This window comes from Anabrus simplex, chromosome 1 (genome assembly GCF_040414725.1).
Source record: "Anabrus simplex isolate iqAnaSimp1 chromosome 1, ASM4041472v1, whole genome shotgun sequence".
NCBI lineage: Eukaryota > Metazoa > Arthropoda > Insecta > Orthoptera > Tettigoniidae > Anabrus > Anabrus simplex.
In genome coordinates, this window is record NC_090265.1 from 228,152,622 (window position 1) to 228,168,125 (window position 15,504).

The following is a 15,504-nucleotide window of genomic DNA, read 5'->3' on the forward strand; positions in this document are numbered from 1 at the left end:
AATACCTTGCCTATAAAAAAAAAAAAAAAAAGAAAACGGTTGCAAGAACCTTGCCAGTTGACAGTCGAATCTTGGCTTTCACTGGTGCTGCCTCCTCTTTCTTCGCCACTCCTTACTTGCTTGATTGGATTCAGGAGTGTAGTGGTGGACCCATGTTTTGTCGCAGGTGATGATCTTCCGCAAACCTTGCTGTAAGCCTCTGACAGACCTCGAGTCGTCTCAACTTCAGATTTTTGGTCGAAAGGCGAGGGACCCATCTGGAACTGTAGGTCGTTTGTGATGATTACTTGACAACTCCCATAACTGATTCCGACTTGTTCTGCAATTTCTGATACTCTCGTCCTTTGATCTTCGTCATTGTCTTTAACCGCATGAATGTTTTCGTCTGTAATGTTGGTCCGAGGATGGCAATCGTGTTGCTGATTTTCCACACATTCTCGTCCTTCCTTGAACTTTTTATCCCAGGTAAACACACGCTTCCTTGACGATGTTTGATCTCCGAACTGCGCAATCAATCTCTGGCATATTTCCACCGCTGTAACTCGAAATTTTATAATTACGCGTTGCGCAGTGGAGTTGTGCACCTGTTGCTCCGACATCGTGACACCGTTTCCTGACGAAACAGCGGGAAATATCTAACAGCACGCTCTCCCCACTGCTAACTGTCCTGCCTAAGAATAGCATAGAAGGGGCCAGTCCTACCAACTGTTGATGTTCAGGAACAAAAATCCCATTCATATTTGATCGACCTTCGTTTAAGGCTTCGGCTGACATTTGTTTTACAAACAGTGTGATCTGCATATAATGCGCTGATACTTTTTTGGGCCCCAGTGCAAATGTTTTTGTATTTGTTGTCTGGTGTTTTACACACCTTTTGGTACACTGTTGTTATTTAATAAGCCCCAATGGAAGAAGTTTTCGTATTTGTTCTATCATATTTTTCACGCCTTTTAATACTCTCATCTTTAGAAATGGTAAATAGCCTATATCTTTCACTGCATCTGTATGTACACGATGTTAAATGCACACGTCGGAAAGAGAAAAACAACATATCAAGTGTTTACATAGCCCTTTTGGATAGTTCTGATTCATGTATTCAATCGTATGTTTCTCGCATAACACATTGTCTTTCCTTGTCCCCTGCGGAAACATCCTAAGGAGCTTGTACTGAATAAACTAACCTCGGAAATCAGTCATGTACTTTGTGCCATATTTTGAGGTGTATCACATTCTTACTTAATTTCAGTACATAGCATTTAAATTAAGCGATCGTTTACCTCAGCCGTTCTTTCTAATGAGGTAACAAGTTAAAATTATGAGGTGCGTCTGACTGTAAAGTATAAAATTTGAGAAGGTATCCTGTTGTAACCAAGGTTGAAATTTACAAACACAACTTTATTTTGCTTCACTTTATGATATTTACACAAATAACTGAAATTTATTTTGAAGCAAAAAGGAATATGGAATCTTGAGAAAAGTCTGTCTTTATACAATATGTACAGGTTTGCAGTCTTTATATACACTTCTATCTTGAAAAGATAGTCTTTGTGAATTGACACGTTGATAGTCGAGAACTATCTGGCACACTAACATAAATGTTCATGAGAGTCCTTGTTTGTAGAAGTGCCTGAATTCCTAAAAAGCAAGTTCAATTGATTGAAGAAATTCCACCTAGCGAAACTAAGGGAGCTTGCATAGATTAGGGAATGAAAATGGCTTGTAAAAGAATTACGGAACATAGGCAGCGGAAACAGGTAAGGGAGCGGTGACCAGAGGTGAAACCTCGTACTGCCAGAAATTCAGTCCACCTGGTCGAAGCACATTTTCAAGAGGAGTAGCCTCCGTGCTCGACGTAGGGTGTATTCTGGAGCTGGACACCGGGGCAAGTGGGCAAGTGAGCAGGCCGGGAGCTCCTATTTATAGTACACTCGATGGTCAGGCACGCGCACTGAGGGCTGCGCGTCGAAGCTGGCAGAATGATACACAGGCGCGCGTGCAGCTGGCAGGCGGAGGGAGAAAGGAGCGCCGGACATACAACATATCCCAGTTGTTGAATCTTGATACACAAGAGAATGGTCCAGCTTGATGTGCATAGATCATAAGGTAACATGTGTTATCAGTGGGAACGTTTTAATTTATTACAATTTTAACATTTGTCATTGTATGAGGGCCATCCGGAAAGTAGTAACTGTTAGCGCCACATGAAGCGCTGACGACTCGGGTAGCCGCTGGGCAAGGTCAGACCACGTCATTGGCTTGTCTGCCTGCTCTGTGCGAGTTTGTGTGATGCTAGCATTGCCTGTGTTGTGTCTGTGATCGTTTAAAATGTTTAAACAAATTGAGAACTCCGCCAGTTGTGAAGTGAGGGCCGTGATTAAATTCATCGCCAATTAACGGAGGTGTATGGAGACAATGTGTTGGACGAGTCGTCTGTTCGGCGCTGGTGTCGCAACTTCAACCTGGGGAGGGGGAATACACACGACGAGGAGCGTTCCGGGAGACCATCTGTCATTACAGACCAACTGCTGAGCGCAGTAGACGAATGCGTGAGGAACGATCGGCGCGTCACAATTGAGGAACTCTGTGAACATTTTCCTAATGTGTCTCAAAAAATTGTTCATGAAATTGTCAAAGACCATCTGCATTATTCAAAAATCTGTGCAAGGTGGGTCCCTCGCATGCTTATAGTGGAGCAAAAAACTAAGAGTACGGCTGCAGCACTGACATTTCTGGGACGTTATTCCTATGAATGAGACTCTTTCCTGACTCGCATCATTACTGGGGACGAAACATGGGTTTGTTATGCATCACCTGAGAGTAAACGACAGTCAGTGGAGTGGCATCATGCTCATTCACCACCTAAACCAAAAAAATTCAAGACAGTTCTGTCCACCAGGAAACTCATGGTAACCGTTTTCTGGGATCGCCGAGGTGTACTGCTCATTGATTTTATGGCCCGTGGAGACACAATTAATGCTAATGCATATTGTGAAACATTAAAGAAATTACGGCGGGCAATACAAAATCTATGGCGAGGTCTATTCTCTACAGGCGTCATTCTCCTTCATGACAATGCCAGGCCTCGTGCAGCTGCGATAACACAACAACTTTTGCAGCAATTCAAGTGGGAAACCTTCGACCATCCCCCGTATAGCCCGGACTTGGTCCCTTCGGATTTTCATCTCTTTACGAAGCTTAAAGACTTTCTTGCGGGAAAAAGATTTGACAGCAATGAAGAACTTAAATGAGCCGTGACAACGTATCTCAATATGCTGGCGGAGGAGGACTATGACGCTGGAATACAAAAACTCATCCCACGATATGACAGATGCCTAAATTTGCTTGGAGATTATGTGGAGCTCTTTCCAATTAAAATGTGTATATTTGTTAATATTTACTCCTGTGTCTTTATTGCGCAAACGGGTACCACTTTTCGGATGGCCTTCGTATTTGCTGTCATGTGTTTTATATTTTAACTAGTGATAATTTAACATTTGTCCTGTAGGCACTATCATGTGTTTTATATTGTTTGACAAGTTGTGTTTTGCTCAATTGATCCATTGGTTGATGATAACACGCAGTGAGCGTCGAAACTAGTACCAATCTTCTTTAAACGACATGTGATATTTACTCACATTAATAAATATTCATTGTATTGAAAAGGTGGACCCTTAACATTTTCATTTTACTGTAGGACCACTAATAACATGAATATTTGAGAATTCAATTTTAGGCCTTCCCCTAAACTACCATTTCACTCAGCGTGAATAAAATGATTTATAGCTTAGATTGTAGTGGCTCATTCCCCGACTTGACATGCAGATTTTCATTAAATTCTCTTCAGCTGTTTTCTCGTGATGTGTGTACATACAGACAGACAGAAATTACGGAAAAGTAAAAAGTGCATTTCCTTGTTGCTGTAGACATAACCGATACAGAAATAGCATTCTTTTCAAATTCAGAGCAATGTACAGACAAAACTCTTATTTTATATATAAAGATTGACTCCGACATTCCCTTTGAGTTTGAATGTCGACGAGAAAGCTCGCTAGTGCACATAGCGAGAAAACTATACCGAAGATGATCGCTCGCATTCAATATACTGTATAATCCCGCCACCTAATAAGACCCGCACTCTAAATTTGAGACGGCGAAATATGGAAACAACTAAAATAACTTACATACTTATTTAATTTTCTTCAAATATACCACAAATATCATAAATCATAAATAAAATCGGTTCAATACTCTGATCATTCAATATTCACTGTCGTCATCTGAAGTTTCACCATAGGAACCTTCATCGCTGGCTTCTTTCCACAAATAGTCGTCCTCGCTACCGTCCACTGAATTTGACATTCCACATTATTTTCTTAAAGCTTTTGGACAATATATCGTTGGGAATGTGCGCCCATGCAGTCTTGATTCAGGTGCATATTAGTCCCACTTCAGGCCTCTTCACTCATCCGGTTGGTGTTAACGCGTTATCACCATCAGACATCCATTCCATGTACAATTGTTTCATTGCAGTTTTGAAAGGCCGGTTCATGCACACATCCAGCGGCTCTACAATAGAAGAGTCCTCCAGGAATTATCGCAAGATCGGTTTTTCCTTTCCTCATCATAGCTTTTATGGCATCAGTTATATGTCCTCGGTAACTGTCCAACACAAGCAGGTTTCGTTTTTGTAACAAAGCCCCCGGGTGACGTTGCCAAACGCACTTCACCCAGTCCTCAACTAACGCACTGTCCATCCGGCCGGGCTCATGTGTTCTAACAATAAAACTGGACGGCAAGTTTCCTTTCGGAAGTGTTTTCATTTTCAGAAACACATATGGAGGGAGTTTGGTTCCATCTGCTAATATGCACAACATTACCGTGCATCGTTGCATTTTGTTACTATCTGTTCTGATGGTTACACTTTTAGAATCCTTCACATCCACTGTATTTTCTAATGGCATTTCAGAATAGACAGGTGTCTGGTCAGCATTCCCAATTTGCGACAGCAAATAAGAATTTTGCTTCTTCGAGTGAATAATGTGACGCTGAAAGGCTGTTAACTTTTCTTCATATGCCCCAGGGAGATGTTGTGAAATAGACGTACATCTCCGAATGCACAATCCCTAAAAGTTTTGGATCCATCCACGGCTTGCAGTAAAACCTTGTGTTTTGAGTTCTTTTGAGATCTCTAGTGCTTTCAATTGACACATTTCACTAGAAACACCATATCCTAACTCACGTTTTTCTATCACAAATTTGTGGAGTCGTTCTTCAGTTTCCGGAAACACTGCACTCTGCCCGCGGAACGTTCTGCGATTGCTGTTAATTTTTAGAAGTTTTTCCTTCTTTCTCCGTCAATCACAAATACACGATTCATCATTATCATACTTTCTGCCAACAGCATGATTTCCGTATATTTCAGCTTTGCTTACAACTTTCAGTTTGTCACGCACAGTAAATGACCGCAGACGGCGTTTTGAATCCATCGCTTACTATCAAGACAGCACTTTCACGGGACAGATACAGAACTCGAATGTGAGCAGGTGGACTTCCGTAACCAACTGTCTCGGCTCCCGCAAAGTACGATATCCCGCGAGATCAGCTATTCGCACACCCAGCATTCCAGCAGCACTTGTGAAACACATGATGATCGAGCATCCGCAGCAGCGGCTTTCATATTTACCGCATATTTACCCATATTCTTTGATTTACCGTATTTCATTACCTTACATTTCGCTTTTACATGCCACTGTAACCGTATTGAGAAAATATAGATACTGTTTTCTAGAATGCAACTAAAACACAATAAGACCTGAATGCCCGTTTACATGTGGTATATTGAGTACAGTAACCATATTCAAATGTATTTCAACACTCCATGTAAACGTAGTAAATATTTACGAGAACGAACGGCTTGAATATGATCCACACCTAAGATTTAGAACCAGTATTTCGGGGAAAAAAGTCCTGGTGGTATTCGGGATTATACGGTAATCGCCGGAGTTCATAAATATCGATAACAGAAAAAATAATCGTGCTGAATCGCTTATAATATTGGTTGCATTGGGGATAGGGTTCTTGCTGTAGCCAAAGGATAATACAAAATTTAATATAGGAATTTTTAAGGGACAGAAAAAAAGCTGTCATTACAATGGAGTTCTCACTATATGCAGTACATGCTATAGCGGACTTTACTGTAGTACTTATGAGAGGCTAAGGTGGGATAAGCTCATGATAATATTTAAAAAGCATGGACGTGAATGGAGAGAGAGAGAGAGGAGAAGACTGATCAAGGAATTGTATTATAACCAAACAGCAAGAGTGAGAATTGGAGGAGAATTAATGGAAGAAATCGGACTAGTGAGAGGATTTATACAGGGTTGCTTATAGCAAACTTTGTTTATACTTTACCTGGTGCAAATCATTTGTGAAAGTTTGGATGGAAAAAGAGTCAACACTACTACTAAATGTTTTTATTCCTCCCCTGAAGGGGGAGGCGGGCCTCGTAGACAGTTATGCCGTCTCTCAGGCCTTGAGATTTGTTACGCTGAAGGAGACGTGCGGAGAAGGTGAGGGGGTGGGCGGCCGTGGCCTATACTACGAACTGTCCCGGCATTCGCCTTAGTGCAGGAGAATGGAAAACCACGGAAAACCATTCTCAGGACAGCCAACGGGTGGGGCCAGGCATGAAGTCTAGTCCCTGTGCCCCTGTCCCGTCTTCCGAGTGCAGAGGCGTAGAGCCACGGTAGAGCCATGGCCGCCTTTCCTCTGCTCGGTTGGCTAGTCAGAGTACAGAGCTGTTGGACTTTCAAATATTTATATTGCAACTGCAAAATTATCACTAAAAAAGAGAGAAATTGCAAACATTAAAGACAAAAAAGACATTTACAAACTTAACCTCTCTGCTACCTTCATGCTTTAATTCTAGGTTGACAGCAATTCCAAATTTGTCAGTGTGAGATTAGTTCTCAAATCGGTCAACACGCAAGGAAAGTTTTGAAAATAATCTTTCAAAATTTATGTTTGGCACTGGAAACCACATTGCCCTTAATGCACCATCAATGAATAGTTGATGATCCTCATGCTTTGCCTGAAGAGCGTCCTCCACTGATATCTCCACATTCTTCTTCAGAATTTCCTGAAGATCACTATACTCAAGCATTCCTTCATCAGTTGGAAAACTCTTCAGTGATGGTATTTTGCTGAATAGGGCCTTTAATTTGTCTCCTGCTGCAGGCTGTCAACTCATTCTGCCTGTAGAAGAGCTCAGACACTGGCTCCAAAAATGTATGGGTCAGATCCTCAAACATCAGGTTGTCCAACTTTGTATGTATACAGCCTGCCGTCCTCTTTATTTCCTCTTATCGTTCTGCCTCTAAGATTACCTTTCAGGGCTTCCAGCTCTTCCTGGACCCTGTTGCTGAAAATTCCTGCAGCAACTACTTATAGTCACTTCTTCAAATTCTGAAGCAGTTGGTTTGGAATATGTCTCCAATCTGAGCAATAGAGGTTTCATAACCAGTGCTATAGATTTAACAAAAAGAGTTTGCACATAAAGCAGCAACAGGAATTAGAAATATCCCAGCCCCTGGTTCTTTCTCCTGCAGGAACTGTCGGAAGGCTGCTGTTTCTTTCTGGTGGTGAGAAACGTTTGCTTAATAGAAACAACTAATTTGTTCAAGGATGACTGACATTCTTTCACCACACCAACCACATTGACCATGTGTGCCCAGCATTGAATGTGAAGAGAGTTGTCTGGCAAGAGTACTGGCAATCCAGCAAAACACAAGGTCATGCATTTCGCCGAGTCAGTTACTAAGGCTACAACTTGGTCAAATTTCATTTTTGTGTCCCGCAGTGCTTCTGTAATTGTTCAAGCACATGTCTGTCTATTCACTGCCTCCAGTGAAGTGACAGATACCACATACTGGTCCTGTGTTGTGGAAGGCTCCACTGTAGACAGCAGGACAGCGGTAATTGCTGTGCCCATCTTGTCAGTTGTTTCATCACACATGACAACAACTTGTTTGTTCTGTATGGCTATGACGTCTTCCTTCTTTGATTATGTCAAGAGAGGCAAATATTTCCTATGAAGAACATTACTTCCTGGAAGGTCTCCACCACCTACAACATTCTTCTTCACTCATTCCTTGAAAGCTGGGTGATCTTCCTTTTCCAAGGGATTGTTAGCTGATATCATCATCATCATCTCTATGGTCAGAGAGACAAAATCCAGTTTGTCAGCCTAACAAAGTCAGAAAAAATGCAAATGATTAATAAATTATCTACACTAGCAGAAATGGAAAGTGTTACACCATGAAGTACCACTCCAGTATTTATCAAACTTTGTCGACATATTCATCACATAACAGGTATTAAATGATTAAACTTTCAGTCCATTCAGAAATGTCCATCGTCATTTTCATCAGTATGAGGTATGACGCCCATGGCTACGAATACCTCTTGTATTTGGTATGACATAGAAGTAAACAGCCACCAAATGTCAATTTGAGGGATTTCTTGCTAAGCTTGAAACACATGCTGTTCAGTTCATGAAGATTGCTGGCTGGAGGCTGGTATGACTGTATACTGTGTCTTCCCATCATATCCCAGACGTGCTCTACGGGTGACAAATCAGGGAACTGGCAAACCAGTGAAGAATCTGTACATTTCTCGAGGCAGTTTCTTGTGTGAACTGCAGTGTGGGCTCGTGCATTATCCTGCTGGAATATGGCATTTGGTACCCTCATCATGAAGGGTATGAAAACAGGGTTTACCATTCTTGCCATATACTGGCGACCATTTAATCTCTCTTCTGCGAGTACCAAAACCATCCTGTTATCATCTCCAATCGCTACCCACACCGGGAGTTCGAGAGGTATGTCCCTCGATAAATGCTGCTTCCTGTGACTGTTCACTAGATCGCCTATGGACATGTTTACGTCGATCTGACCGCCACACACAGAAGCGAGACTCATCGCTGAACACCACAGAATGCTACTCATTGTTTCAGTTGACTCTGACTCTATACCACGGAAGTGTCGGTTTTCTGTGGTTTGGTGTCAGCAGTAAACAACGCATGGCAACTCGAGATCTTAAACCAGCTTCCAGTAATCTGTGCCAGACGATTCGTGATAACACACTGCCTGTAACCTATGCTCGGATTTCAGCTGTTGTCATCCATCTGTTCACCAGAGCCAGCTGACGAATCCTACGATCTTCTAATGGTGTAGTCCTTCTGGAAGTTATTCTTGGCTTTCTAGATCGGGGCCGCTATCTCACCATCAGATAGCTCCTCAATTCTAATCACGTAGTCTGAGTGGACTTCGAACCAGCCGTCATATCCAGGAAAAAATCCCTGACCTGGCCAGGAATTGAACCCAGGGCCTCCGGGTAAGAGGCAAGCATGCTACCCCTACACAACGGGGCCGGTATAGCGGTTGCTATTATTAGTACATTTTAATTTAAAAAGCATTGTCTTATATTCAGGCTAGTATCGTACATACATACATACATACATACTTACATACATACATACATATGTTGAGTTTTATACATGTAGAGATATGGGTTAAGTCTACGGTCATGCATCAATTATTTTGAAACCTATAAATTGTATGTTAACTATTGTATTCCTAGAAAATTGATAAGTTTTCTAAAAGATAAATTTAAAGTAGAATCTATAATGAATTTCCTGCTAATTTAGTGAAAGGAAAGTTTAGAAAATTATTTTGATTAAAATAATAAGTACCTAATCAAGCCATACTTCATTTTACCACCAATCATGTATAAAACTCTCATCCATCTTGATTGCCTGTTTTAGTAAATAGGACATAGCAAATGCCTTTGCTGGCAAGATGTAGTGTTTACAGTGCACTATGTCTTCTGGTATGGGCTAGAATAAATTTGTTACTTTCATTGCCTTGTCTCTGTCTCATCCTTGGCTTTGACAATATGAAAGTGACTGAGGTATGAGCGATGCTAGTAATACAATTTCTTATGCAGTCGGTCCCTGTTATGAATGGTGTGAAAATATCGCTCATAGGGTCAGTTGGTGCATGCATTCCAGTGGGCTTGGCAGACTGATATGTATTAGCAACTTCTGGCTCGGTGAGGAAAGCAACAGGAAACTACCACACTCCTCATTTCCCTAGTATGCCTTTTCAGTGACGCCTAGGCTGTTTATGACAGCTGTTGCCAGAGCTGTGGAGGATCGAACCAGCCTTCGGGCTGAATACCCAACACATAGTAACAATATATTCAAGTACTGTATGTTATTAGGATGCCTAGTTGTAAACAACTAAAATTCTATTTTATTTGTACAGTTGCTACGTTTGATCACAGTGAAAATTTCCTGTAAATAATGCAGTTAACTAATAGCAAATTTCATATGCACACTGAAAGCGTTTGAATTTACAAACTAGGGCGTGTGATTCAATCCATTTTACCAATACATATATCATCATTTATTTTCTTATTGAGTCTAAGTTGTGAGATGAACACTTTTTGAGATGTTAGGACTTGTTCATTTAACTTTGAAGGAAAGTTGGTAAAGGACTGAAAGGAGGCTAGGCAAAAAAAAATAAAAAAAAGAAGACTTGCAGGCTTCGGTAGATATATCAAGAGGAAGAGATTAGATAAGAAACAAGGAGCATGTAAGGCCTAAATAACAAGAAAAATGACTTGCTGTTCTCAAAAAAAAAAAAAAAAAAAAAAAAAAAAAACATTCATACATACACATATATATAGCAATCTGAACTGTTTAAAATTTCCACTGTTTCCTGTGATGTGTGTGGAAATTACGACACTCTGCACTACTGGTAGTGCTTCTATTTACTTTGTCAGGCTTATCTTAACTTTCTCTGACACACCTACTTAGTACAACACTTCTTCTCTTACAACATTAGTATTTTAATAAAGTTGCGAGACCCAAGAATCTTGTATTTTCTCACCTTTTCTGGACTGTTTCCTGTTTTGGGTAATATCTTATCCTTTGAGACATTGAAACTCTACCTCTCCTTCTTCAAACTAACATTACCGGGCGAGTTGGCCGCGTAGTTAGGGGCGCGCAGCTGTGAGCTTTCATCGAGCAAATAGTAGGTTCGAACACTACTGTCGGCAGCCCTGAAAATGGTTTTCTGTGGTTTCTCATTTTCACACCAGGCAAATGCTAGGACTGTACCTTAATTAAGGCCATTGCTGCTTCCTTCCCACTCCTAGGCCTTTCCTGTCCCATCGTCGCCATAAGACCTATCTGTGTCGGTGCGACGTAAAAAAAAAATTGGTACAGAGACACAATTGTATTACTTTTCCTTTATCGTATGAAACAATAGCCCTACCACTACTACCTTTCCTTACACAGAACATAAGTGAAATCTTATTCTAAAGTTATGTGTAACCAGTTTTATAATGGATGGAGAGTCAAGGTTTTAAATTGCTAAATAATTCTGGTTTAAAAAAAATCTCAAAGTGTTATAAAAGTCTCCTTTCCCAGGGAACTTCTGAGACTTTTCATTAATCCTGAGTTGATCAAGTGGTCTGGCCTATGTGAGATTTATGAGAAGGAACTGAAGGAAGGTACGCCAAAATGCAAGGCCACCGATGTCTTCAACCCGAACACTGAACAAGGCCTCAAGAGGTGGAAGGATCTGCGCAGCAGAGTGGTGGAGCACGTAAGTACAGCCTTATGAGTTTGGTATTCTTCTATTGGACAAGATTGATTATAAAAAGGTTTGCCAATGAAAAATGGAATGTAATTTAAAATTGATGTTACAAGTATGGTGTAGAAAGCAGTTGCTTATTTAGTAATACATAGAGACACCTTTTTTTCTTCCAGTGTGCAAGGTTGCAAAATTTAACAAATTTTGACTCAGAACACGAAACTATTTACCATTAAGCAAAATAAGTGAAAAATTATATGGATTCGAGGTGAGTTTTGGCAATAAAATCTGATAATAAGTGCCACAATCGATTCTACACCCACTCAGTATATTATATCGAAAGCTAGGCTATATCGTATTGTATCAAATATTGCTAACTTTGCTTCCTGTGAAGCGAGATATCACTGTATGACAGTAAAAAACCTGGACCTCTTAATGGAGTCTGATACAGGAAAAGTTGTCATTACTTCTCTCGGTATACTCTTTGATCCAAGAAGCATAATTAAAGGTGATTTAGAAAGTGATGAAGTCTTTCTTCAAATAAAAGCAAATTCTCAACCTACGAGAACTTTCAGCATCAGAATATCTTGAACCATACACAGTGTTTAGGGTTCTAGTTTGTAGTTCATATAGAGCAGTCAATTAATCATTCGATCTGTCAATCAAGTCGGTCTAGGTGGCAATTTCCCTGTCGTTTGTTTACCTAGCCTCTTCTTCTGATTGCTGAACTCATCAAAGAACATTTATTAGAGGAAAATTTATCATTGACAAAATTGTGACATTGGATGAGACATCCGACAGTGATTGATGCTGTGAGTTCAGTGATTTCAATAACGTTGAGTAATGAGCAAATATATTATGTTTCAGAATGGTGACACAGTAGGTTGTGTAGCATCAACTGACTGTACAGAAAGTTTTGGTTTAAGGTATGCCCCACCTCTGCCAAAGAAGAGCAATTGTCGACTCTCAGACTATTAATCAGAAAGAAAAAAAATAAAGTCCTCCCAATTCTTAGTGACCCTGAAATATAAGAAATGTTCGATGATTAAACGCTTGATGAATAGTCAACATGCTCTGTGCAAGTCTGAAATGTCACCTGAAGTCTGTTGAAAACGAAATATGAAGGAACTGCAATAAATTGCTATTTCAGAGTATCAGGAAACAGCATGGATAATGTCTGTTACATTCAAGAGCAACTCTTTGAATAGTACTGTATCGTGGGTGAAGAAATTAAAAATTCGATACAATTTTGTGTAAATGAATTTGACCATCCCTGGTCCAGTATGGTCCGTATTGTCTATGACGCAACTATACAGGGTGAAGCGAAATTAGCGCACTCGGGTGTCGCAGTGCGATTCCTCACATCCCAGCAATAAAAAAATGCCTGTCTCAAAAGTTCGTCCTGCGAGTATATCCGGGAGGAAAAGGACGTTGAAGAGTAACAATCTGGCAACACTGTAACCATATTGTACCAGGAAAGCCTAGGTCCTGGTCCATATTAATTGAAAGAAACATTACTTCAGCATAAAAGATCCGACCGACGTACGAACATCTATGTAAAGAATGTTCCAGTATGTGCCAGACCCTACGAGTGCACTAGGCGGAGTCAAGTGACGTCACCTGTCGCTTGAAGCTCACCTCCCCTAGAGATATTTCTCGAAAGAATTTTTCTTTTACCAGCTTTTTAACACCTTAACCAATTTCAACGGGACAAACGCTGAATTATAGCGGACGTCATAAAAGTTAATCCCTGTGAATTTCGAATTAATTCATCCCATGGTTGTTGAGTTATAATAATTTAAAGTTTCAACGAAATTACGTAATCACGGTCACATGGCCGAGAGAGATGCTACCCCTCCCAGCGCTGGTATCTATATATGCCAAGGCCAGCCAGCCAGCAAGCAGTACAAGGACGAGTAGACAGCTGTGTGAGTGAGACAGGGGAGAGACCGGCCCGCGTACAGTATGTTCGCGCAGTCACGGTGAAAGTACTTTCCGTCGTATTTCCGGAACGCGAAATTATATCGCCGACAGAATTATAAAAGACGTCGCACTATATTTAGTATATCGCGTCGCGACTACAGTCTAATCCTAAAGACATTTAAGAATGTAATACGAGTGAACTTATTGAAGTGCACACATTAACTATTTAACGTTCACAGAATATGTCATTACGTGTAGACTTATGATATTGAACTTCTGCAGAAACTAATGTGTAGAATCACCAGAACTCGTTTCTTTCCGAGTATTGAACTGTATTCCTTTATTCATGCCACGTCAGTATACGACTTACAGTAATTTGAGTGAAAATTAAGAACTTTTCTGAGGTAATATAACATTATAATAACAGGATAAGCAGAAAATAATTCTTAGTGACTTAATGACTGTGTTCAAAGACTGTGATTATCGACTTGCCTTTTCAAGTGTGAACTGTGCATTTATGAACGTTTCAATAACGACTGTAAATAGTAATTCATACAGGAAGGACTGTGATTCTTTCAATTACGCCATAAATAGTGTTCAACAGTCAATGACAGTGTCAGTGTTAACTACTCGCACTAAGTGAATTTTTCGTGTGCGAAAAATCACCCTAACGAGCTGCAATTCTACATGATCCAGTTCCAGCCGTCATCACCTCATCGGGAACGTCAACATGGTGTGTCAAGGGAACATCGCCGATCCTGATTCTCCACGGAACATTCCAGATGTCCATCCTTCGACATTTTGTAGCAACATTTCTTGCCATAAGTGAGTAGTAACAAACTGACTAAAATTTTTTTTTTTTCATTAATTTGTGAACAGTGGAAACTTCAGTGCCGCGTGTGAACAAATATTTCAGAGTTCCCATAATTTCTCAGAAGTGATTAATTTAATTTCAAATTTCAGTTTCATATCTCGTAGAAAGACTTTAGGCTTTTCAAGTGTGCTATATATCAAGGGTGACGAACTGAGAACTGAAAACTATTAACCAAAATTTAATTTCTCATATCAACTTACAATTATAAGTGTGCTTAGGTTTAGAAAGACTTTAGGTGGAATTTCAATACCTCATATTCTCACATATGAAAGACTTTGAAATCAGTAGTATTTATGCCATTTTCATGAACAGAATTCAGGAAGATTACTTTCAAACTTTTAATTCCAATGCCAGATTTGAATCAAAAATCATATCGCAGGGTGAAGAATTAATAAATTGTTTTGAAAAAGATTTTTAACCATCTATTATTCGCTCTGCGAGTCTATCCTACTCTGTATCAGCTCCAAAACCAAGTTCCACTCCCTGAGGTCCTACTCATGCCCTTTGCCCACAACTTTTCCTGGTACAATATGTAGGGTAACTACCTCTGTTAGCACACGTTAGTTGTGCTGTATGGTTGGTGCAGTGGATAGAGTTTTGTGTTAGCATGCAGGAGGTCGAGGGTTCGATCCTGGGTTGAGGCGCATTTTTGTATTTGCTAATTTCCATCAGACATTACATACTGTAATACAGTAAGACACCGTTTCTTAGGTCACATGTGTCCTACATTTACAAAATTGTGGAGCGCTGAACACGTAACGCATCTAGTAGATGAAGTAGTGCGAATAAATTCATGCCCACGATGTGGAAAGGGCGTCTTTCAAAGCTGACCAATGAAAACGATTGTTCGTCCATTTCTAGGTTCGTAGTATGTAAGTGCAAATGATTTCTAGAGGATCCGCTGCAATCGCTGTTGACGATTAAGATGCCAGATACCATACCACCTGGACTACATTTACGAAATAAAAAACATACTCCTCAACCCAGGATCGACCCCTCGACCTTCTGCATGCTAACCCAAAACTCTACCCACTGCACCAACTGTAC

General features: G+C 40.4%; 1 protein-coding gene across 1 annotated transcript in view; it reads left to right on the forward strand.

The window, feature by feature from the left end:
• Rpn5 (regulatory particle non-ATPase 5) overlaps positions 1 to 15,504 on the forward strand; it is a 100,845-nt gene that overhangs the window by 54,014 nt on the left and 31,327 nt on the right. Inside the window, exon 7 of the mRNA XM_067158803.2 lies at positions 11,495 to 11,672. Coding sequence (XP_067014904.2) covers positions 11,495 to 11,672 — 178 coding nt within the window. The remainder of the gene's footprint in view (positions 1 to 11,494; positions 11,673 to 15,504) is intronic.